Source organism: Numida meleagris, chromosome 16 (assembly GCF_002078875.1).
Source record: "Numida meleagris isolate 19003 breed g44 Domestic line chromosome 16, NumMel1.0, whole genome shotgun sequence".
Lineage (NCBI taxonomy): Eukaryota > Metazoa > Chordata > Aves > Galliformes > Numididae > Numida > Numida meleagris.
In genome coordinates, this window is record NC_034424.1 from 9,852,111 (window position 1) to 9,876,349 (window position 24,239).

Consider the following 24,239-nt stretch of genomic DNA (forward strand, 5'->3'; position numbering starts at 1 on the left):
TCTGCTCCTGCTATAGTAATATTCCTGAAGGCATGTTTTCTTTAGGGTATGGTGTAGAGTCATTAAATACGAACCAAAGGTATTCATTCAAAGAAGCTATGTTCTCGGTTGTTAAATAAGCCCTATGGGGGAATTGAGCATTTTTTTTCCCTAAAACTTGTATGTTGTTTCCTATTTAATATGATCTCTGCCACTGTTGATTTGTAATCTGTGCTTTCACCCCGAAGTGCATGTGGTTGTGTTCAGATATTTCCTTCTTTAAATCAATCACTTTCACCATTTTCCAAAACACTTCTCGAGTTTATTGCTTTTAGTAAAGTGTTTGGACTGTCATTATTTATTACTGGCAAAGTGCTGACAATGTGCTCTTCCCAGATGAGTCTTTACAGGGGTATTTGCTCGGTGCGGGGCTGTGTGCTGGTGGTGCGGGGCAGCGGGGGACTCTGCTTGGCATGGTCCCAGGCTCCGCTCTGATTAATTTGGCAGAATTTAAAGTCCTATCCCAGGAAACGTGTGCTGCACCTAGTGTATCTTTTTGGAGAATTTCTGCTGTTTGGCAGTTTTACCCTACTTCTTCATTTCCAAAGAGCTCGCGGCCCCGGGGCGCACGCTGAGGGCTGTGGAAGGCTGCGCTGCTCCCACCACGGCCCCCGGAGACGCTGCACTGCTCAGCCCAACTGCGGCTTCATGAGCGCGCTGTGCCTGCAGCACGAGGGCTGAGTGCTTGGGTGCCATCCTCTGCCCGTAACAATTTAATGGGCTACGGGTCAGACTTTCAAGCAGCGTAAATTAAACTTGTTGGTCTTTTTCTATCGTTTGGCAGCTGTTCCATCTTGGTTACTTATATTCTCTGATCTGAGTTAATCTCCATACGGAGGAGCTGCAGGAGCTTCATTCACATTGAGCCGTACGTTCTGGCTGCCGGTCTGCAGGTCGCACTCCTGTGTGAGCGTGGTCGGGTGCGGCTGCGCACGGCCCCGGGGCTCTGGTTGTGGCATGGCAGCGGGGCCGCGCTCCATGTGCTCCCCAGGGTGCGGGCACGCAGCGCGCTGCCTTGGGCAGGGTGCAGGATGGGCCTCTTCCTTCTCACCGCTGAGAAAACGAAGTGGTTGAATGTGAAGGTGGAAAGAATCGCTCACTCCCTTTTTCATTCTCTCACGCGTTTGGGCTTTTATAAAATTTTAATCTGGCTCCACCGGTTCTCATTGATTTTGGAGAAACAGGATATTTTAGTAGTTTGGAATGAGATGAAATGCTTGCAAAGCCCATATGGTGCTTGTTTTAGGCAAAGGGTCAGCAAGGTTTTAGAAAGTATTTAAATATTTGGTTTACACGATTAGAATAGATTGTCTGGAATGGAGTCCATTACCCGAGGTGGTTCCTGCTGCACAGTTTTGTTTTTCACTGCAGTTCTTTGGGGTATGAGGTAGGTGTTCTGGCAGTGCAGGGCCTGAGCACAGTAAAAGTTAAGGGCTGTGAAGAAATGCTGTGGATGGGGTTCTGGACACCGCCGGAGCCATAGGTATCTGTTGTGGTGCTTTTTGTAAGCCACGGTTTGGAAAATCCATTCTGGTCAAGTGGGCAGTGGTGCAGATGGCCCCGACCCTGCAGTGACAAGCCTGCGGCTTGCTCCTTAGAAGCAGGCTTTTTCCTCTACCCACAGGCAAAGCTTTCACATGGATTGTGTTTCTTGAGAAGTACAGACATTAGTTTTTTGTAGGTGTTTTTTTGCCTTTCTACAGCTTCGGCTTAATCTTTCTATCCTCAGTTTTTCATGATCTTTGCATAATCCATTGGTTAGGGAAGATAAGTTCTTTTTATTTTGGGGTATTCCTGTGGGGCTTTGCGGTACCTGCAGCACCTCTCTCAGTTCGCTTGTAAGGCCTCGCACGAGCGCGCGGTGCAGGCCCGGCCCTGGGGCTGCAGTGTGTGCTCTGTGTGGGGCAGCTCCCGAGCTGCTGCCTGATTCCTCTGCTGCCTTCATCTAATCCAGTTGGAGACCAAACGCCTACCCTTGTTCTTTTGCTATGTGTTGTTGATATTTTTATATGAATTATGAAGCATCCTTTGATATCTGGAATTTCCCCTTGTGCTCTTTTGTTACTTTTTATGAGTACTTTCTCCCTAACTTCAAAAGCAGTTCATCACCTCCGCGCAGACAGTCCCTGATTACTGGTTTGGAGCTGTTGGCCATTCCTGGACCTGTTTTATACGTTTCTGTCTAGAAATGTTCAAAAAGGGCCATGATGTGTGCAGACCTCAGACCTTCTCTGCTTGCATCCATAGAGCCTCTCATTGCGTGCTGCGTCTGGTGCTGCTGCATGTAGACACTTTCTATTGATTTAACAAATAAAAACTAAAATGAAGAGAGTAATTAAATCTAACCTGTCCTGAATTGTGGTGGTGTGGCTGTTTCTTCCTAAATTGCCTTGAAATTATAACATCCTGGGGAAAAACACGTTTTTAATCCCTCTCTTAACCTGTGGGGGAGCAGTGTGTGTTCCCGCAGTGGGCGCTGCCTGCCCTCCTCCTTCTCCTGCTGCTGCTGCTGCAGGACAGCAGCTCCACACCCCCTGCCTTAGTGTGGGGGTGGCAGAAATCGCTTTTTTGATAGTTTGAAACAGAAAATAATTGGCACTGGGATAGTTCACGTGAGTTGCCATTCCTTGACATTAGAGATTCCACTGAAGTACTCATAATTACTGTTAATATCTTTCAGTGGAAACTTTCTCAGTGAGCGAGCACTGGTGAAGCAGTATTTAACGGCGTGCTGCTGGCATGATAAGAATGCAAATAAGCGTTATTAGCCTAATGATTCTGCTGTCACCATGGCTGTGCAGCAGTAGTGTTGTGAATATGTCATGCAGCACCCGTGAATTTGGAAAGTGTGTCAAAACACAACTTCAATTAGTTTGCTCTAATTATGGCTCTAGAGAGTTCATAACTATATTGCTTCTCATTAAAAGGGGTTTTCTTATATGGACACACACAGCACGCGAAGGGCCGGTGCGGGTTGCAGGAGGGGCCAGGGCTCCAGGAGCATCCCGGGCACCCTGCGGCACACAGCCCTGCCAGGGGCTCTGGGCACAGCCTTCCATTCGTTCCAAAAAAACACTGCCTTGGAACATCCCTTGGTGCTGAGATTTGGAGATCTGAGGAAGGTTTGCTCTGACAGAGGAGCAGGGCAGGCAGAGCCCTGTGGTACGGGGGCAGCCGTGGTGCCGTGGGTTCTGTCCCTGCATGGCGTGAGTGTGTTCCAGCTCTGAGGCACGGGGGAGAGGCTCTTGTGCTTGCAGGTGAGCAGCTGGTGAGGGGTTAAAGCAGTAATTGTTTAAATCTTTCAGGCTTTCCTCCCAGTTCTGTGATAATTTGATGAAGAACTTCACCCTAATTAAATATTCAAATTAGGAATAAGTGTCAATATGGCTTCCCATTGCCTGGAATGATGATTAATTGTATTCAAAACTCTAGTGGCCGCTGTAATCTAAACCAAACCGTTGTTCTTGATTATTTCTGCAACACATTTACCATGTTTTTGTTTTAAAATTTAAACTAGTAATTGATTTGCCATATGCCGCAGAGCTGCACATACTTTCACGATATGTGTTTAGGAACTTGGGGACTCTGTAATTGGGATTTTCTTGCTTTTCTATGGCAGCCTCTCTTTTTTCTTTCTTTCTTTTCTTTTTTCTGTCTTCTACAATGCAAAATGATTTGGCTTTCACAATGCATAAGGAAAATTCATTATGCAATCAACTTACTGGGTATAAGTTATATCGATCTTGGCCAAAGTTTGCATTAATTTAAAATAAATTGGACTTTGTTTCCCATTTTTTCCCTACAATGTCATGCTTTTAAAAAACGGGAGGAGAGGGAGAGAACCGATCTCATTGCAGCAGTCGTTTCCTCCGTCTCTTGGCCATAGCCCCACACAGCACAGCCAGGGCGAGGTGACAAATGCTGCAGTACGGCCCTGGGGCAGAGTGTGGCTGTGGGGACGCTGGGGCAGCACTGCTGCACGTGGCAGCCCAAACAGTGCTCGCTGTGCTGCATGTGGGCCCGGGCTGGCAGCGGTGCTGGGCTCGGCGCTTGGTGCTTGTTGGCCAGTGGGAGCTGCACGTACAGAAAGGTGAAGCCTCTCGCAGCAAGTGCTGGGATGAACTTCTAAAAATACTCTGCGTAGAAATTGACTTTTTTCAAGTAGATCTGCCTTGCTTATGTCTAGAGCATTTCCTACTGCTTTGTTTAGGTATGACGAAAACCATCCTCAGTACCAGCAAGCGAATTTCAGAAGATCTTTCTGTTGGCTGTTTTAATGTCTCAGAAAATGTTTTAGGATTCTGCTATTAAAAAAAAAACAAAATGGACAAAAAACTCGAACAAATGAGGAGCCTGCAATGCCTGCAGGCAGCACTCCTCTGGTTTACAGCGCATCCATGACAAACTGCCTCTGCTGGCAGAGCCCCATACGGATTGTGTTTTAACAGAACACTGTTAGCCAAATTTGAAAATATTTTCACACCATCTTTTTTGTTAGAAATAGCTCTGGGAAGCGCAGCAAATTCAAACTGATTTTTGCTTTTTCTTATTTTATCCACACTGTTCACCATCAGCTGCATCAAGATCTAAAAATATGTGGTTCTTCGCAAAATTTGCCTTGTTAGTAAGGCAGACAGTTTCCAGATGATTTGCTCAAAAGATAAAACCTGCTGACTGAGAACATGGGTCTGATCGCTGCTGGAGAATATCCAGGGCTCCTGCAGCTGCAGCACAGAGTGCTGCATTCCCTGGCAGCAGGCAGCGCTGGGTACCCTGCGGGTGGGCAGCTCTGCTGGGCGAGGTATTGGCCACTGCTTTTGCATTTGTGCCAGACTGAGCCCTGCTATGTGGAGGGAGTCTTCATTGCATGTGGCAACGTGATCCAGAAGATTAGTGATGTTTCATAAAAATTCACGTGGACCTGAGATCAGTATTAGGAAAAAAACAGGTTTGAGTTGCAGGGCACACTCACTGCTGCCTGCAGCAAGGGTGATGGGTAGCATTTGACTGCTCTGCAGCGAGACAGGGAGTGGGCAGCACACCTGGGGCACCTCAAGAGCCACTGTGGCCAATGGTGACATCTTCTGCTCTGCAGTAACCTTGTCTCCTTTTCCCACCTTCTCTTCTTCAGGCATATCTCACTGACACTTCCTGCTAGCTTTCGAGGCAAAAGTCACAGCAGCCGCCTGGACTTGGAGCACCAGCACTCAAACCTGTATGCCATATCAGGTAAGCTGGCGCACACCATGTTTTCTCTGTTTCTCAGTAACCAGAAGGTTAACCAAGTTAAAGCAGGCTTGTTTGCATGAATGGCAGGTGGGTGGTGTCTGTGAAATGCACCTCCACATCTGTGCAGATGCCATTTAAGCATCGCGCACCAGGAATGCAGGGGGACTACAAAACGCCTGGGCAGGAGTGTTGTTAGCAGCAGGCGTTACTGACTGCTGAGGAGATGGCAGCCCTCAGGGAGGGACGCAGCTGCCCACAGTGGCTCCAGGTGAGAGATCTGGTGAAAGCAACACTGGCAGAAACCTTGCTTCTCAGCTTTTTCATGACCTTCACAGGTGAGCTGTGTCACACTTCTCAGCACGTGTCCCAGGGGGCTCATCCTGCATTACAAGGATGAGTTTTCATGCACGCGTTTCTTTGCTACATGCAGCATACTTGTTAAAAACAGTGACATTAGTGCAAATTTGTAGTCAGACATGGAGATGAAGTTTAGATGAAATTAGGATACGGATTGTTCTGCTTGACTTTTAAGAACTATACGCTCTCTCTAGCTGTGACACTCTCCGATTGCTAATCCAGGCTGGTATGCTAATACTAGAGCTGGTGATAGTTTCCAGATGCTGGTGTGGAACTGCCTATGAATATTTTTGCTGGTTTTTATTTTTACATAGTCTGTAGGGAAGATGTGTGTTTAAATGCAGTGGTAAAGCTCAAGCCCAAACCTTTGCCCATGTGAGTATAGGTAATTTATTACTGTGCTTCAGGACCACGTGGTGGGTTTGTTTTGGAGCTAGGGTCCCCGTTGAGCTGTCCCTGACCGCTCTGCTCTTCTGAAGAGGTCCTGCCTTTAAGTGCATGATTTCTTGGAAGATTAGAGTGTTGAGAAGGAATGCAGTGTGCTTCTGGGGCCCAGCATGAAGAGGTAGTGATGCTCTACAGAGCCGCACTTCAGTCTCTCCTGCATGTGCTGAGAGCTCTGCACTCTGGAAGCTATTAACAAAGCACAGCAAAAGGACTTCGGGTTCTGCAAACTAAATAAGTATGTTGTGTGCAGCTGCTGCACAGGAGTACATTTCACCTGCCTGTCGTCTTATGGGGCTTTCCTGTGCTCTAATTCAGCTAAGCAGTGCAGGAGATTTTTCCTTAAAATTATTTTTGAGCACTGTTACACCTGAACAGATATTGTGATAGCCACAGTAGAAACACACTTAGTAGCAGTTTTCTCTTTGTTACGACATTTTTGCAAGGGAAGAAAAATATTGGCTTTAATCCTGTCTCTGTCAAAACCTAATGAAAGTGAACTCCCTTCACCTGACTGAAGCAGATTCCCAGGGCAGCCTGGAAACTCAGAAGCAGCAGCAGTGGATTTGGTGGGCTGTACAATAGGCACTGCTTGTGCATGATCATAGAAGAGGTGGTGGCAAAAATGTTCCATTCACAGGTCCTTTCCATTAATAGTGAGTGACACTTCTTACATGGGAACATGGCACTAATTCATGTACCATAATCAAAGGGTTATTTAAGAGGTAATCTCTGACTGAAACTGCAGCTTCAGGTTCCTAAATAGATGGAATATAACAGTGGCATAATTCTTGTCAGTACTCGTTTTTCTTGTTACTTTCCTGCCCTAATAGATTTAGAAATGTAAGGGAAAGCACGTTCTGTTCTCATGCTCACGAGGCCATCCTGCGCAGAGGATAGCAGAGCTGTGTTTTCTCTTCTGATACAGCATCAAAGGCACTAGTGGAGGCAGCGGTTCCGCTCGAGTGTTGCTGGGCACGACCCTGCTTCTGGGACTGCCTGCAGACTGCCTCTGCTTGCAGCATGAGCAGCCCGGAAAAACAACCCATTCTGCAAATATCCGGAATGTTTTACAAGATAGTTATAGGCAAAGCGTAAAGCAGACCTACAAAACTAGGCATGGCGTTAGTCCTCCACATTTGCACAAACGCATTTCACTCAAAGTATATGACTGGGTTTGTTCCCCCCAGCTGCACGTTCTCTGCCAGGCGTGTTGTTACACAAGTTGTTGTGCGTACATGTAGTGTAATGGCTATTGCAGCTGGGGGACATTTCTGAAGAAAGGCTTTTGTCATACGAAACATCCTTTGTGTTGGCAGGGATCTTCATGCGTACCTCCTGACCGCCGCAGCCTTGTCAGCAGCTGTGATGAGGTGCTGGGACAATTCCCTCTGCGTACTAAAACCTTACCGAGGCAGATTAACCCCAAGGCATGTGGTGGAAACCAGTCAGAAGTTTCCTGTTATGTCGGAGCAGTTCTCAGCCAGTCCCTTTTATCTGTGCTGCAATGTTGGTGTCTCACTGCAGTGCCATGGCAACAGGAAATTTATGAGTGCTTCTGCACTGCTGCCCTGAGTGCTCCTGGGCTGGGGCCTGGGGAGGGGTCCTGGCAGTGCAGGGAGGTGGCAGCGGGGAGTGGTGGGGAACGGGTGCTGCTGACGTGCACCTGAGCTGCTGGCTCCCTCTCTTGGCTCCTGGCAAAATGGAAGGCTCCTGTTTCTGGCTCAGGGAAACAAAAGCCATTATGGGCAGGCTCTTATCTCCAAGTTCTGGTGTTGCCTTGGTCTGAATTGTGGTGAGAAGGGGATAGGATCTTTAGAGAGCGAGCTGCAGAGGAGCTGAAGGGCTGCGCTGTGGGCTCAGCATTGTCCTGAGCCACCCAGGGCTACCCCAGCACGTGACACTCGGGAGGACTCTGCCTGTTGTGGTGAGTGAAGGGAGCTGCAGCTGTCAGCTGTGTCTGAACATCCGTGTTGGTAGAAGATGCCATATCCCCACTGGAACCGTGCTGTACTTCTCTGTGCACATAATGTGATTGGTATTGCAAAGCTGGAGTCGAGGAAATAATGGTCCTGAAAGCAGTAATTACAGCTTTTGGCCATCCTGGTGTCATTTCCAGTCTCGGCAGTTAAGCACTGGGTGACCAGGGGGATTCCTGGCTACACCACAGGTGATGAACCTGCCACTGGCAGGATGCTGAGGGGAGGCCCATGCCTCCAAGCCTGCAACGGAGAACTGCTGCAGGAGGAGCTGCAATAGACCTGATGCTGCACAGAGCGTGGTGCTGCAAGGAGCACGGTGCTGAGGGCTGACAAGTGTAATATGCATGTTCCAGTGGGCAGCAGCTGGAAGAAGGATATCCTGCTCTAGGCAAACCTATCAGCAGACATTGCTCGGTATTTCACGGGACAGACTTTCTTCATGGCCTTCAGCTTAATTAAGATGTTGTTGTGACTACATACTGCCTTCATTTCAGGCTGTGGCATCATCCAGCTGCATATTGCTTTCCCTTATCGAAGCCACAAGGACAGAGCGAGAAGGGAGCGCTCGCAGGCAGCCCCTGATGTTAACACATAGGGAAAATTCTTGAATGAAGTGAAAAATTATTTATAATAACGGTACTCAGATAGAAGGGAAATAAGTCACTTTAAGAGTATATAAATTTTTATGATAGTATATAAACAGCCATAGCTTGCCTTGTCTCCCATCTATCCCTGCAGAGAATGAGGGCAACATCTAGCATAAAGAGAAATATAATAAGAAAACAAAGAAATGAATGGGAAGAGCTGGAGGATTGATCGCTTGGTGTATTTGTATATCCTGATGTAAGAGGTGCTGCTGACAGGTGGCCAGGTTTCTTCTGTACAGAACCATGTGTGCGCTGTCAGGGCGGTGCGAGCAGCCTTGTTCCGATTGATGAATTGCCTGCTTTCTTGATTAAACCTTCCGTCACTTAAGAAACAAAAAGGCTGTGTTTGGATGGCAGAGTGGGACACGTCAAAAAAATCTGTCTGCTTTACCTTTGTGCAGATGTTGGGCACAGACTGTAACATGTATTATTAAAATGAATGTGGCATTTACTGTGCATTATTTCTTTCCTGGGAGAAAGGACCTGTAAATTATATGCTAATAATCAGCTTTAACCCTTTCAGAAACCAAGATATGTAGCAGTGTGAATATTCTTGCAGGCCTTGCTAATTGGATGGTCCTTAATGCCATTGCAGCTCTCTGAAGTTAATAACTGTGCGTCAGGGCGGGATGCCACTGCCTTGGGAATCTCACCTGCAGGAAGTGCTGTGCTGTGTGGCTGCCAGCGAGCAGAGCCTGGCGGCATGGACGTTGGGCTGCAGGTGCTGCCGGGGCTGCGGGCCGGGGGCAGCGATGCAGGGCAGGCTCTGACCGTGGCTCCCGGCTTCCTGCACTGCTCCAGGTTTGGTTTTGCTTGAGTCGCTCTGACCTGCAAGCTGGGCGTACGTGACCAAGTTGCCATCTCGAGAAAAGAATTAGGGGTGGAACAAGGCCTTAACATTCCTTTTGCAGCACGTGGCAGGATGTTGCTGGACACTCGTTGCTGAGCTTGCAGAATGAGGCTTCCACCTGCTCAGCCGTGGGCTCTGTCTGGCACCATGCCTCCCGCTGTGCGGTTCCTTGCTCATGGGGGGGTGAGGCCCCCGCTGGCGCTGTGCGTGCCCTGCACGCCGCTGGCAGTGCCCCCAGCTCTGCCACGGGCTTTCCTGCAGTCAGCTCCTGAGTCCTGCTGCAGGTGGGTGTCTGTGGGCACTGCTGCAGAGCACGCGCCCATTCTGACTGCCTCATATAAAAAGTCTGTGTGCACCTTCTGGAGTCTGATGCTCTCAGGCTGTCAAGACAGAAATTGCACTGCATGAAGTGCATCAGCTACTTCTGCGCAGCCCCATCAGAAGGTGTGTACAAAATAATTAGAGCCTCTTTGACCAATCTTGTGCTTGAAACAAGTGCACGAATGTCCGAATGCTGCTCCAGCTGTCACCTTCTGGGCAGGAACCTGACTTCTGTCATGTCACCCTCTGCCTCTGCAGATTGCTGCTCTGGCAGCACCTGGAGCTAAACGAGGTGATTGTGTACCCTTGGGTGTGACCAAGTTTCATTTTTTTTGAACATTTAAATATGGAAGCTGCACAGAAAAAAAAACAATACAAGCAGAGCATACTTTGCTGCCTGTTATTGTACAGTGTTTCAAATAACACTTGCTGCTTTGTAGCTTCTAGCTGTGTCTCCACTGCAGCCCCTCATGTGTGGCTCCTGGAGGAGCTGAGCTGTGCGAGGGGCAGGGCTGCATCGCCAGGCTGCTGGGAGCAGGGAGCCTGGCCCCTGTGACACACGGAGAGTTTGGGAACGCGCTGTGCTGACATGGATGTGTAATGCAGAGCTCTGGAGGCAGCAGAGAATGGAAACTGCTGATAATGAGCTGGAAAAACATGAAAGCCAGTGGATTCCTAGAGGGAGAGAAAGTTACTTTCCTGTATTGGATAATAGTGATCTTAGCAAGAGGACTTGTCATTTTTTTGTAGGTAGATTTCTTTGCAGGATTTATTTTGCGTGTTGCTCTTATGCAGCGTCATTTCCTCCATGCTTTCTGAGCTCCATCGCTTACAGCAGGGCCCGGTTCCGCTGTCCTGCTCCAGATCGCGCCCCCCAGCGCACAGCTGAGCGGCCCAGCCCGAGAGCACCACATGGCACGTGCCACATAGAGAAAAAATGAAACAGTGGTCTTTCTAGATTAAGAAGTGGGAGAAAAATGAAAGATTTTGTTACATCTCAGTGCCCATGTGTCATCTTTTTTCTGGTTGCAAAATATCAGGTTATCTATGCTACAACTGCCACTTACTTTTCTTCAATGTGCATTTTCTTTTAAAAGATACTGTATCTTTTATCTGGATGTAATGAGGACAGACGTTTTAATCAGAGGTTAGTCATTTATTTTTGCAAACTATTGTTTTCCTTCATCATTTTTGCAGATAATTAAATGGTTCGCTTGGCACAATGTGTCTGCTTTATTAAAACAGGTAATTTTGAAAAAAGGAAAGATGGTATTTTTTGGTTCACTGCACAAGAATTGCTTTTATCTTCATCTTCCCGTGTAGTTTCTGGTGGCTCTGCCATCCCCTCCTATGTAGGAGCACTTTGGTACACCCAGCTCTGCTCTCCAGAGGGGAGGCCCTGTGCTACATTTTGCTGTCGATCCAGATTCCCACGTGTGCATTCGCTGCGCTTCTTAAGAATCAAAGCAGAACTAAATTTATTTTTTGTGGCACTGAATGTTAATCAGAACAGTCCAAAAGCAGACAAGTTGTGACACGGGCTTTATTCCGCACTGAAACCTCTTTGCTGGGCTGGGATTAAAGTCAGCCTGTTCTCCTGCCCTGCAGTTCCCAGTCTCTGGACTTAGAGACCTGAATAATCATCAAAACACAAAAGGCTCTATTAATAACCAGCAGTGCAGGGAGACTGAAGGCTGATGTAAAGTGCTGCAGCTGCGTCTTCCAGGCAGGGAGATGTGGTGCTTAATGCTGTGTTTAATGGGATTCAGAGGAGTGTTTGTGGTGGGCTCAGCTCGGCTGTGCCCGATGCGGTGGGACGGGCGCTGCGCTCAGCGGGCTGGGCCCAGGTGCGGCGTGCTGCCCACGTGCGATGCTCTGCTTACCCTGCCCTGGTCCAAAGCTGCATCCTTTGTCTTCCCCATCCCGTCTTTGCATAGTGGTACGAACGTGGGAGGTGTCGGCTGCAGCGCTGCTCTTTTCTGTGCCCCTGTGCCGTTACCCACAAGCTGCTGACCGCTGCGGGAGGTGCCGTGCCTGCGTTCCGTGCTGTCCTGGGCTCGGGCTCCGCCACGCGCCAGGGCCACGTGCCTTCTCCCGGGGGTGCTGGCAGGGCCCGGCAGCCGCAGAATGGCAGGGCCGGTGCTGATGGGGTCCCGTGGCCACGCAGGTACTCCGGGGCCAACCCAGGGCCGCGCAGTGCAGCTCACAGCGGTTTTTGTGGAGTGCGACCTCCGGGCACTGTGCCGTGTTTGTTTTGCTTTTCTGAGTGCCATAGTTCCATTTTTTTTAAAAAGGAAGCTGCTCTGTTGTTTGGATATTTAAACAGTTATTAACCGAATGACAATTAACAGATTGCACCGACAGATTTTCTTTTCAAAACCTCTGAAATCGAGTACAGTTTGCAAAACTATTGCGGCATAGTAATGACAATGAATTTTGATTTCCCGGAACTGATATTAGACTCCTTATTAAACTATGTGCATCTGCTTTTAATTTACTCCAAATAATTGGAAAATGCAATGAAGCTTTCCAATTAAAGCACGGCTTTATGCTGTTTAATAATACCCCCATAATATTATAGCTTACGAAGTGACAGGTGAGTTGGTGTATGAATAAAACATAAAGGCGGCAATAAGGGACAGAAAACCGGAGACAGTTGTTGGGGATTTTAAATGCTGGATGTAATTTGCATATATTAATCTCTTCTTTTCAGCCTTATCAGGCGTTCTTCAGTATTTGAAGTTAAAATAGCGCTGACAGGCGGGAGTACGCTTAGTTTTTTCAAGGATTTATTACTTGTATAATTTCTGATCTTTAATAAGCAGATATGACTGATCCTCATAGTTCTATAGAAATCGGTTAATTGTTCCAGATGGCGTGTACTGATTATGCAAAATTACTTTTCACACCATTTTTTTTTTTCTGATGGAGTTTGGAGTAAAATTAAATTTTTTATAGCTTTCTTATCATGCTGTTTTACAGTGGTTTTCGCACAGAAGTTGAATTTAATCTACTATATTACATTGACCGGCAGAGTTATTCTAATGTAGCATTTTGTGATTTGACAAAGAATAATAGAACACATTGCTCATTGTTCGTTACTGTGCTGCTAATAAAAAGGAGTTCTAGTGCAGAAAACCAGGCTGTTATTTATGAAGAATGCTTAATTTGCACCATTAAAAATGCAGAATTGTTACAGTGAGATGTTCTCTCTTTTGGATGGAAGACACGGGCAGAACAAATAAAAACAGTCTCATCGCTGCAGATTCCCTCTAACGCGGGAGGCCTCTGTTAGGGACGGCTGCAGGCCGGGAGCTGTGTCCGCCGTCATCGAGAGCTGGATCTCAGTGGCGTCATTTTGTAATCCCTGTGGTGGGCCCGTCCCTGCAGCAGAGCCGTCCCCAGCACCAGGCTGTCCCCATCTGGGGCTGTCCCCTGCCCCTGGTGCCCTGCAGGCCGTGGCACAGGGCCGAGCTGCAGGCTGGGCCTGGAGCATCCCATCCCGCCGCTGCTCCTCGCAAAGCAGAGCGGCCACTGTTGAAGAAACAACCTTGTGGCTAATGGAATTAAAATATTCCATTAAATTAGAAGAGTGGGGATACAGCAAATGGACTTTTGGAAAGAGTGCTTATTTTTAACTCAGTACAAAGAAGACAAGTAATTAACTCAGCCATTAGAAATCTCAGGATTTCTCTCGTCTCCTGCAGAACGAGAAAATTGTTTTGTGTATACTTTTATATATGTACAAATAATATATAGGGAAGCAACTAATGGCATAAATCAGGAATGATTAGAAAATATTTGTTCTAATGAAGTAATAATTTGGTAGTAATGCTTTTCATCAGTGTAGCTTAAGGCTACATTAAGTGGACAGACTTTATATGGATTCTCTAATTTTAATCTCCAAAATGCTATCTAATGTCTCATTAAGACTCGCATATAATGTATCTTAAGTACAGTCATTAAATATAGTTTAGGGAGATTTATGTTCAGATATTGCTTAAAGATGTTTTAATAGGCCCATTTACTCTGATGATATTAATGAGCTCTTAACACATATTAAGCTTCTAAGACTGGGAGCGTTCCTCTCGCAGTGACAAAACAAGGTGGACGAGCAGGGCCCCGTGGCACAGCCGCGTTCCAGGGGCTGCAGTTGCCCCCCAGGGCAGCGCTGCTGCAGGCGGGGGGCGGTGGGGCCGCGGGGCTGGGTGAGTGTATGCACTGCAGTAAATAACGAGGGGTTTTAAGGAGAGAGCCAGGCGCGGCCGTGATTCATACACCCTGCATTTTTGATCGCTTCAAGTTGGTGCAGGAATTATAATTACGTAAAATACAAACTGCTCATTCCCACACTGTCACTTCAGTTCCAACTCCGCAAGTTATTGCAAACAAAATTCTCCAGTTTCATCACTCAGCTCTTCTTAAAAAATCCTTCTGAGTTCAGAGACTTTTATAATTACTAAATTGGTTTGTTAGGAGGAGATAATAGCAAATTTCTTCTTTTCGTAATTGGACATTTCTTCCCTGTAGGCTAATGTATGCTCAGCACTCGCATGCACAATAAGCCGTGCTTTTGAGAAGCCATAACTAGCTAATAAGTGCCGCGGTGTCATCAGAGAGTAATGGTTTGCTGATTAGCATAATTAATGACAAATGGTGGTGCAGAGCTGGCGGATTGGTTTAGCAGATGATGAATGCGTTGCAGCCGCCACTGAATCCTGCCAAAGCCCCGCTGGCTGCCAGCCGCCCGCTGCCGGCGGGTAGAGCCCCACGGCTGGGGCTGGGCTGGGGCCGGCACAGGACCTGGGCACGGCTCCGGGGCACGGCCGTCCCATCGCGGAGCAGGGCTGAGGCGCGCAGGGGCAGCCGATGTGTGGCCAGTGGGCTGCATGGAGGGTGGGAGGGAGCTGCCCGTGCCCGTCCGTGCTACGAGATGGGCGCACTTATCTGTGACTTGATTAATCAGGGCTAATTTGCATTCACACACGAGACTGATAAAAATGGAGTTACCTTTTCACCTTTAAAGGGGAGGAGGGATTATTTCTAGGTTGTCTCTTCTTTAAGTGATAAGCAACTCTGTTACCAGTAAGGATGAAAATACTTAATTTGCATTAGCAAAAGAAGCTAATTATTATATAGTTAATTAGCATCTGGAAATGAGGATTATCTTAATTACAAAGCACAATTTCCTTAATAGCTACAAAACTGTAAGTTTGATCTGTGTGGAGATTGGTGACTATTATTATGTAATTAGTGATCATATTAATGGTGCAGTGTATTTAGATATAATTTGCATATGCAAATGAAATTTACCCACTAGAAATATGTGGCTCAGCTAATGGCTCTGAGCACTTAAAAATTGAATTACATCGGGAGGTGAGGTCCCGGCCAGCTGCATGGCACCACTGTCCCCCCAGCCCCGGCCTGGCCACACTGCAGCTGCTGGCAGCTGGGCACCGCCTCATGCAGCACCACTCCTGTACCTCCCTGCACTGCTCTGCCCCTCCATGTACTGCCCTGCACTGCCCTGCACTGCCCTGCTGTGCGTGGTGCTGGGTGCGGGGCTGGCGCCTCTTGCAGTAGCAGCCCCTCCCCTCTGTTTTTACAAAAAGCCATACATATGTCAGCTAAGGGGAATCAAAGCTTGCAGGACCAGAGACCTTAACAAAAGGCATTGTGTTCCTTTACTGTGCCCTGGTCCCAACCTGCAGTACTGAAAATGGCTGAGGTGCCAAGAACGCGAGTGCTGGAGGAAGCAGCCCGCCCCAAGCAGGCTGTTTCTCTCATCAAGAGGGGGAAATTTACAGCCACGGCCAGGGAACACTGCAGCCATTGTGGGTGCCTCCTCAGATGCTTTTTGCAACTGTTCACCCCAACCTGAGTTGTGGACGCTGGTGTTGCTGTCAGCCTGCTGCGAGCGGTGCAAGGTGACGGCCCCATGGGCTCTGCTGGCTTCAGTCAGAGCCGGAGGTGATGGAGCAGTGTCTGTGTTTCTTTCAGAGCACGGCCCTGGCCCCGCTGCGCTGCTCAGAGCTGTGTGAGCACCCCACGCTGTATCAGCTCTGCTCTAATTAATTAAGGGCTGTTGCTTGGGAGCAGCACGTGCTTAGGTGTGAGCTTTGAAGTTCAGTATGTTGCAGAGACTTCAAAGGAGACATTTTATTAAAAAATAATAAAATCAAGAGCTCCCAAACACTTGCGATCCAAAGAGCTTGTTTGAAGTCGCTCCATGCTGGCGGTGTGGGGCAGCCACAGCACCCAGGTACCACTAGCTATTACCATGCAGTGCTTAACCTTCGTGTTATTTAAAGAGAGAAAATAATCAAAGCCAGGAGTATCGCTCAAGTGTTTTCAGGGCTTGATCTAGCAGTACAGAACTAATTGTGTTGTGTCGCGAGCTATGCAGGAAATAGAGAAAATCAAGGCTGACAATCGAATTAGCAAAAATGAAAATTTATTCCAGGTCTGTTTTTTGAATCAATGTCATTCAGGATGAACAGAAAAGCTGTGGCTGATTCCACTGCCAGGACTCCTCTCTGCGGTGAGGCCCAGCCGGATCCTCCTGGGGAGCTCTGGGCAGCTGCAGGCTGCACTGCAGCCTGAGGAGCCTCATGCTGGGGCCATTCCCCTGGGCTGCAAATGGAGCTGGAGACGTGCCCGGAGGAGCAGTGGTCAGCTGCTGGGTGCTGTTGTTTCTCCCCTGAGGTTTGGCTGTCATAGTGCTCTGGAGATGCATAATGGTGCCGCTCCATCTGGGACGCAGTGCACAGTAGTGTGGAGCACACACACATATCTACTGTTCAGGCTGCTCTTTACATGGCTGTGTACAGAAGTGCAGAAGTAGGAGGCCTAGCTGTACCTTGTGGAGGGAGCGGCTCGTTCTGGAAGCCTCGCACCCTCTTCCTGATGCCTTGCAGGCTGCTTTTCTCTGCAGCTGTGAACGACTTTCCTTAGGGCTGAGACCACAGCGTTCCTCAGCACTGTGTCCTGCACAGTTCTGCGTGCAGGTGGAGGCACCGAGCTCTGCTGCAGTGGCAGTGCATTCAGTGTTGTGTGTTTTTCTGTGAGTTGTGGAAGCAGTTATTAACATTTAATTTTCAGTGCAGTGCGGGGAAACATTTTGGAGGGGATTCGGTTATTTAAATATTTTTAAGATCAGTGAATGAAAATTCAAGTGTAAAAGACAGTGCAGAAACAGCTGTGAGGATGGCCAAAGGTACAGAGGTGCACAGGGAGGATGTGAGCGCGGAGCAGCTGTTCCTTCCCAGGAGGGGGGGTTGGAGGTCTGTGGCCGTGTCCCCGCGGCTGCGGTGTGAGGAACTGGCACTGCCGCAGTGTGCACACCGAGCACCACCGCAGCTATTCGTCTGCACCCAGGAGCTAAATATGACAATGTTAGCATTTTTCATTTCCCTGACGTTACCATTAATAAAGCAATGATCCAAAAGAAGCTTTGCTGAGTCTGTTCTTTATGCTTCCATCACTCACGACTAGATAATTTCACACAGGATCGTTTTTAAATTAAATGACGATAAAAGCACTCCGCTGTCCTGTGTTCACTAGTTCATAGAAGTCTATCAAGTCATTAATGTGTCATGACAAACTGCTAGTTGGATTCGATAGTAATTAATTATTTGCATAAATAACAGGTTGAACTTGGTGCCTTACATGGCGATGGCGTGTCGCGTTGGGCACTGGGACGGCTGCGCGTGGCCGCTCGTGCTGCACGGCCTTCGGCGACGGCTGCTTCAAGAAGGCATCTGATCATTGGATATTTCAATGAACAATGATACAGATTTTCATAATCACCATTAATCACCACATATTTTTCAAGATAATTACAGCAATTATTATTTAGATTCCTCTTTCATGTGCACATTGTAGAAAAGAACAAGTGCTTATTACGCCGAGTAGTGTAGAGAACTACAGTCTGAAGTTCTTTGTCATCCAGAAACTCATTATGTTAACTGATGCTGCCTGTGAAAGTTCGTCAGCATGTTTAAATGAGGGTAGCATTGGCAGGTCTGATTATTTAAATCTGGTAGCTTTGCTAAAAATATAGTTATTCTAGAAAGATGAATTACTAATTTGACAACCGCGATTTAGTTGGAGTCTGCAGCACAGAAGGCGGCATCTATCGTGTGCTCGCAGTGGGATGACAGTGCTCTTCGTGGCGCAGGGAGAGTTTTGAAGTGAGCTAACAACTCATGTTTACAGAGCGGCTCGGCGCGTGCCCTGTGGAGGCCGTGGGAGCTGGGAAGAAGCTGTGGGGCGTGCAGCCCCATGTCCCCGCGCGATGTCCCCGTTCGGCCGCGCGGTGGGAAGATGGCCTCCTCCGGAGTTCGGTCTCAGCACTTCTGGCTGTGGGCTCCTCTTGACACTCGTCTCATTCCAGCAGACGAGCTAATTGGTTGTGACCTTCAGGGAGGAGCTGTTCCTCAGACAGTAAACGGTGCTGACATTTTTCTTTCTGAGATCCCTGTCTGTTTTTTTCTGGTTTTGAGAGCGGTGCAGGCAGCTCCCTGATCTGTTGCAGATGTAATTCCATGGAGGGAAGAAGCCATCCGGGCACGGTGCCGCGGTTCTTGGCAGGCCCTCTCCTCCGCTGCCTACTCCAGCATAGGAGCGTATGGCTGGGCTCTGCCCACTGTGGCAGCTTGGAGCCTCGACATGGCTGCAGCCACGCGAGGCCGGCGCGGCATTGCATGCGCTGTGCGCCTGACGCACTCAGCCCGGCGGCCAGGCCACGGGCACACTGTGCAGCACCAGGAGTCGCTCGGCCCGCCGCGGCACAGCATGTGTAGGTGCCGTGACTCCTGCGCGGCTGTGCAGAGCTGCTGAGCGAGCTTGTTGCCTTCTGCTTTTTCCCTGTAGTGTGATGGGCCTGCCACGCCAGCTCCTATGCACACTCCCTGTGCTTTGGGACTGCGGCATTAATAACACGCTTCCGTGCATCATGCCATTTTTAAGTATGATCGTTAGGATAAAGGGCATATACTTAATTACAGGCCTGCTTAATTACAGCTCTGTTGAAGCTCGTTTGTTTGGGAGAGTGCTAATTGTGCTGCTGGGCCCTTGGCACGTCCCACGTTCAGCTGCTCCTTGCACGGTGGTGCGGCCTGCAATGCACCGGGGCTGATCCCGCAGATTGCCGCACAAACACCAGCATGTGAGTGATCAAAGCAGCTCCTGATGGGGTAACGGATGCAGATGGTCTTTCAGGTTCAAAACTTTCCAGGGTTTTGTGGCGCTGGTTTTCATCTGTTTCCTTTTGTTTCATGAAACACCATGGCTGCCACCTAACACCTTTGGTAATGAAATGATCTCAGTGGAGTGCTGGTTTTTTTTTTTTGTTTGGTTTGGTTTGGCTCTTTAAGTCAAAAATAGAGTGTAAGATGCTAAGTATTCTTAAATGACTCATTAAATCACTAACGTGATAACTCACTGGTGCTGATGGCAGTTAGGAAAGAGTAAGCGGGGAGATCAGGCTTCAGGGGTGCAGATGCTTTGTGAAAGAAGACTCTATTTGAGGATTAATGGCAGGCATTTCAGGGGTTAAACTTGCTCTGGTTGAAGTTTTTATTTCCTTAAGAGCTGAAATTTAAAGGTGTAGCTGACACAAAGCGTGTGTGTCTGGGGCTGCACTCTGCCTTAGAAATGTGCCCTTTTCAGTCTTGTGTGGAAATTGCTGAGATACATGCTTCAGAAATAAGTGGCTCACTTGTACTGACATATCTTGTGGGAGGATTTCTGTGAAGTTTCCAAGGTGGCGATAACAAGACAAGAACACTGAGCATCCTTGCATTATCAGAGAAGAATATACAAGACATTAAAATAGAAAAAATCCTCTTAATATCATTAAGGTGGTGCTGCGGAGAGTGCCTGGCACAGGGACATGTCCTTGCGCCTGTCCTCTACTTCACTGGTTTCTGTCCTCCAGAGGCCGTTCGCATTTTGTTTGAGCTTTGTTTCTTGCTGCTGAGTCTCCAGCAGTGGCAGCTGGGTGAGAGGATGGGCTGGCAGTAGTTCTGCGCACGTAGCAGTAATTACAGCTTTGCATTTGGAAGGTGAAAGTTACCTGAACCAGGTATTTTCCTTTTCCTCTTGTTAGGACACCAAATTAGCTCAGATTGTTCTCTATCGTAGTGGTAAATAAATCTCTGTCCTTTTAGAGTGTTTGTTTTGCGTTGCAAACACCATCCTGTTTTTGGCAGCCAGACCAAGTTGGAAGCAGACTTAAAACTGAGACCATGAAATTATGTGTGGGTAGAGCAGGGAAGGTTCATCGAGCTCCTGACTTCATAGGGACTAACTCAGCTGTGTCTTGAATGGAGAGAAACTGCTGGGAGATTGGAGGGAGAAATGATTGGCAGTAACTTCCATGGAGCATCGGTCAGATGTCATTGCTATGTACACGTGCTATGTTCTTGTGAGCGTGAAGCTGCACATCAGAAGTGAGCTGGAAAAGTAACATCTCTGCTTGTTTTGTCCCTTACAGCAATGGATGGAGTGCCTTTCATGATCTCAGAGAAGTTTGCCTGCGCTCCTGAAGGGGTGAGTTGTCTTCATTCTTCTTCCCATGTCCATAGTTCTTCTGCTCGTGAGGAGTGGTCACAAGGCATCAACACAAACTGCCTGCTTCTGGGAGCTGAACCCATACCTTGCCGAGCTGTAGGGCACGAGCAGCTTGGGGCCAGATCTTCACAGAATCTGACTTCGCCCAGGAGAGGAAGGTTTAACACCATTAAAATGGGAGTGGCAGTGTGACTCTGGGCACTGGAAAGACCTTTAATTTCTTATTAGAGATTTTAAAGAAAGCTGCAAATACACATGTCTACCACATTTATTTTGCCATTGAGGCAGCATTGTAGAATTCAGCCTCACAGGTTCCATTGTGCACCCCAGAAGCTCAGGTCAGCGGTAGCAGCGCGATGCCAGGTCAGGCCCTGTGCTCACGGCCAGGCCAGGCTCCCACTGCCTCACCTGAGGCGCGATGCCCCAAGCACCTTGACAGCAGGGGAGCACCGCCACTTCCTCTGCCCTAAAACCAAGTGCAGTTGGCATCACCCAGGCCTTCCAGAGCTGTTGAAGGATGGTGGGCTGCACATGGAGCTGAGGAGCTGCGGCTGACCTGAGATAGCAGGGTTGCCATGGCTACGCTGGCAGAAATCCAATTCCGAGGTGAAGCTGTGCCATGTGTTTACCAATTCCAGCCTGGAAAGTTTAGAGAGGTGCTTGAGTCCTAATGACACCGCAGCTGGACCTCTGTGGGGCGCCAGGAACAGGAACAGCAATAGAAAAATGATTTTAGTATTCATGTTGCCCTCTAGCTTGAGAGATTATGTAAGTCAAGGCATCTTTGGCACAGCGGCAGAGCAGAGAGGCCCCCACACGCAGCGCAGCAGCAGAGCCGGGGTGTCCCCACGCGCAGCACATTTAGGTCCTGCAGGTCACGGCAGCCCCACAGTGCTGACTGGAGTTGGTCTGGAGCTCAGAGGTCCTGCATCCCCATTAGCAGTTCCCTAATCCATCTAATCACTAAAACAGTATCTCTTTTAAAGTCAATTTATGAGAAGCTGTTACAGCAAATGCAGAGCCGTCAGCTGTGTCTGATTTTTCCCACCATGCTCCTGCTTCGTGCATCCTTTTTCTCGCTGACACAACCTGTGTGTGCAGCCGGATGCGGTTTTTCACAGCCATTGCTCTCTGCAAGGGTTGTTTATGGGCCGTTATTCCCAGAAAGCTGAGTCCCCTGCTGCGAGGACAAATGCAGAGAGATTAGGTCGTGCTAATCCTCCCTTCAGATCCTTTAGACACCATTGCCACCATATGGTCAGTTTGATCGTGGCTTTCCCTGCCCAGGCCACTCACACCTGCGTGCTGCGGCCAAGCAAAGTCTGTGGGTACTGCTGGGCACATGCCTAGGGTGGCAAGGTGGCTGAAGGTTGACCCATCTGAAGCGACACGGTGATAAGTGTCAGCTGTCCCCATTTAGGGAGAAAGGCATTAGAGCTGTTATCCCTAAACCAGCTTCTGCTTCTTCACTCTTGTGGTGCACTGAGAAATAGGATTATGCATGTGTTTACAGATGGTGCCTTTAAATCTCTGGTGATAGAATATTTGCTGACTTTAAACAAAATGAAAACGAAACAACAGAAAAAAAAACTAAATTGGACATTCGTTTCTTTTTTTTTCCCACAGATGCAGCCAGTTGATCTCTTGGGCATCACAATCAAAACCCTTGCAGAAATTGAGAAGGAGGTAGGTACCCAGCCATGCACTGAGCAAAAGCTGTATGAGATCTGTGCTTATTTGGTTGCAAGATCCTCTGGCATGTGGCAAAGGTCTCTTGCCTTTCCCAAGTCACTGCTGGTGGATGAAGTCAATGTTGAGTCAAATAGTTAAGTGTAGAATTAGAGACATCTGTGATTTGTGCCTTGTGAAGAAGCTTTAGGCGTTGAATCTAGTGGCAAAGTCTGCTACCCTTCATTTAGTTCCAGATGTCTCTCTTACTTAACCTTTCTTTCTTATTATCAAAATGTATTGCCTTTGTGCATCCTTGGTCACAAACACCTCTGTCGTGCACACCGCCAGGGTTAAAGGCAGAGTGTGCGTGCTGGTACCAGCTGTAGTGGGAGGCTGTGGGCAGAGGGGCTGGCACCTGCCGGGTTTCCTCACACCCTCCTGATCCATTGCAGGCTATGTATTTTTCAGAGTAATGAAAAGTCTAATTATGCAGCCCATATTCCTTGATGAAGTATCTTGTCTGCACATAGATAGCTGCACATATAAATATTGTGAATTTCTGCATGGCTTTATTTCCCTTGCAAGCAATAGCACCATTACAGCAAATCTTCTGGATTTCCAAAGCAGCAAGAATGTTTTCCCTGGAGCTAGATGCCTTGCAAAAAATATTCCCAGAGAATTCCAAGAGTTATTGTTCTCTGTCGCCACATTTGTGCATGTATGCACCCATCCTCCAAGCTGCACAGCGAGCCAAATGAAAGGACCCTGCCCTTTCAGGAAAATCAGGGAAAATAGGTGCCAGTCCTGTTCTGCACACTCAGGTTATATCTGGAGTCAGCCTCTTGCTGTACCAGGCCCAGGAGCTGCACGGCCGTGTGCCGGGGAGCGTGTGAGGAAATGGTGAAGTCCAGTGGGAGCAGAGGGTGAAGATGCTTGGTTTTAAGATGAGGGCACAGTTTGTCTAGGGGCAGTTCAATGGATGCATGGCAGTGAGGAGCACAAGCCCCTGCAGCATCGCTGCCGTCTCCTTGCAGGACTGCAGCAAGTTGCGCCTGCAGGTCCTCATGTCCCAGGCAGGGAAACTTCCTGTGTGAGTGTTGAGGCAGGCCAGGCTGGCTGCACGTGGTGCAGCACCAGGACAGGTTGCACAGCTCCAGCAGCAGGGCTGCAGCAGGTTGGGCTGTGTGGGCCTGTGCTGCTCGGGCTGCTGCAGGCCTCGGCTCTCAGAATGAGTCTTCCTTGTTAGCTCAGCGTGGAGCTGAAAGTCTGGAGTCTAATTAGTGAAGTGTGCATCTAATATTAATCATTCTGTTTAAGCTGACAAGGAAGGCTGTCCATTTAACCACTTAATTGCTACAAGTTTTCATAGGCTGCTCTTCGCAAATATATTTAATGAAGAAGTTGTAAATCCAAAGGAGCTTAAAATTTTAATTTTATACAGAAATATTTTTCCTTGTTCTCATGTTTGTAGTCAATTCTCCAGAGTGCAGTCACATGAAATGTTCTTTAAATGAACATATTTGCTAACTGGCATGATTTCAGTTTTTAAAACATTGGTTCCAGCAATTAGGCATTTTTTTCAGTTCCCAAATGACTAGAGAAATTCGTCTTGATTATAATTGCTCTTAGCCACGCATATCTAATTTGTGTCTTTTTAAGTGTTAATTAGTAAACAGTTTGAGCTGACATCTTTATGTGTTTGTATGTTGAAAAATGAGGCTTATTGCTTCTGTAGCTCGGGGTGGTGCTGCTGGCTGTGACATCATGACATTGAGGTGCAATTAATGAAGACATGCTTGCCAATTAAAAGGCGGTCTCGAAGAAAACGGCTCGGTGACACGTCCTGCTTGCAGCTGGCAGCAGGAGACGCGCAGCGCTCGGTGTCGTTCGGACAAAATGGAAGCTCCGCGCGGTCGCACCGCGGTTACCTTGGCAGCGCCGATTCCCGTCGCGCTGCGCGTTAACCGTGACGCGGAGGAGGGCGGGAGGCAACTGCGGCGCAGCCCGGGAGCGGTCGCCGAGCACCCCCTAGTGCCGCAGCGCCTCGCTGCACCGCGCGGCTCGACTCCCGCTCCGCCCGCAGTCGAGGCCGGGCGCTGGGGCTCCCGGTGCGGCTCCCGCTCG

The 24,239-nt window shown here is 48.4% G+C and overlaps 1 protein-coding gene across 4 annotated transcripts in view; it reads left to right on the forward strand.

Moving 5' to 3' along the window:
• MVB12B (multivesicular body subunit 12B) overlaps nucleotides 1-24,239 on the forward strand; it is a 50,061-nt gene that overhangs the window by 20,928 nt on the left and 4,894 nt on the right. For all 4 annotated transcript variants that reach the window (XM_021413690.1, XM_021413687.1, XM_021413688.1 and 1 more), the window contains 3 exons: nucleotides 5,171-5,268; nucleotides 20,368-20,423; nucleotides 22,071-22,130. In XM_021413690.1, the coding sequence (XP_021269365.1) occupies nucleotides 5,171-5,268; nucleotides 20,368-20,423; nucleotides 22,071-22,130 (214 nt within the window). The remainder of the gene's footprint in view (nucleotides 1-5,170; nucleotides 5,269-20,367; nucleotides 20,424-22,070; nucleotides 22,131-24,239) is intronic.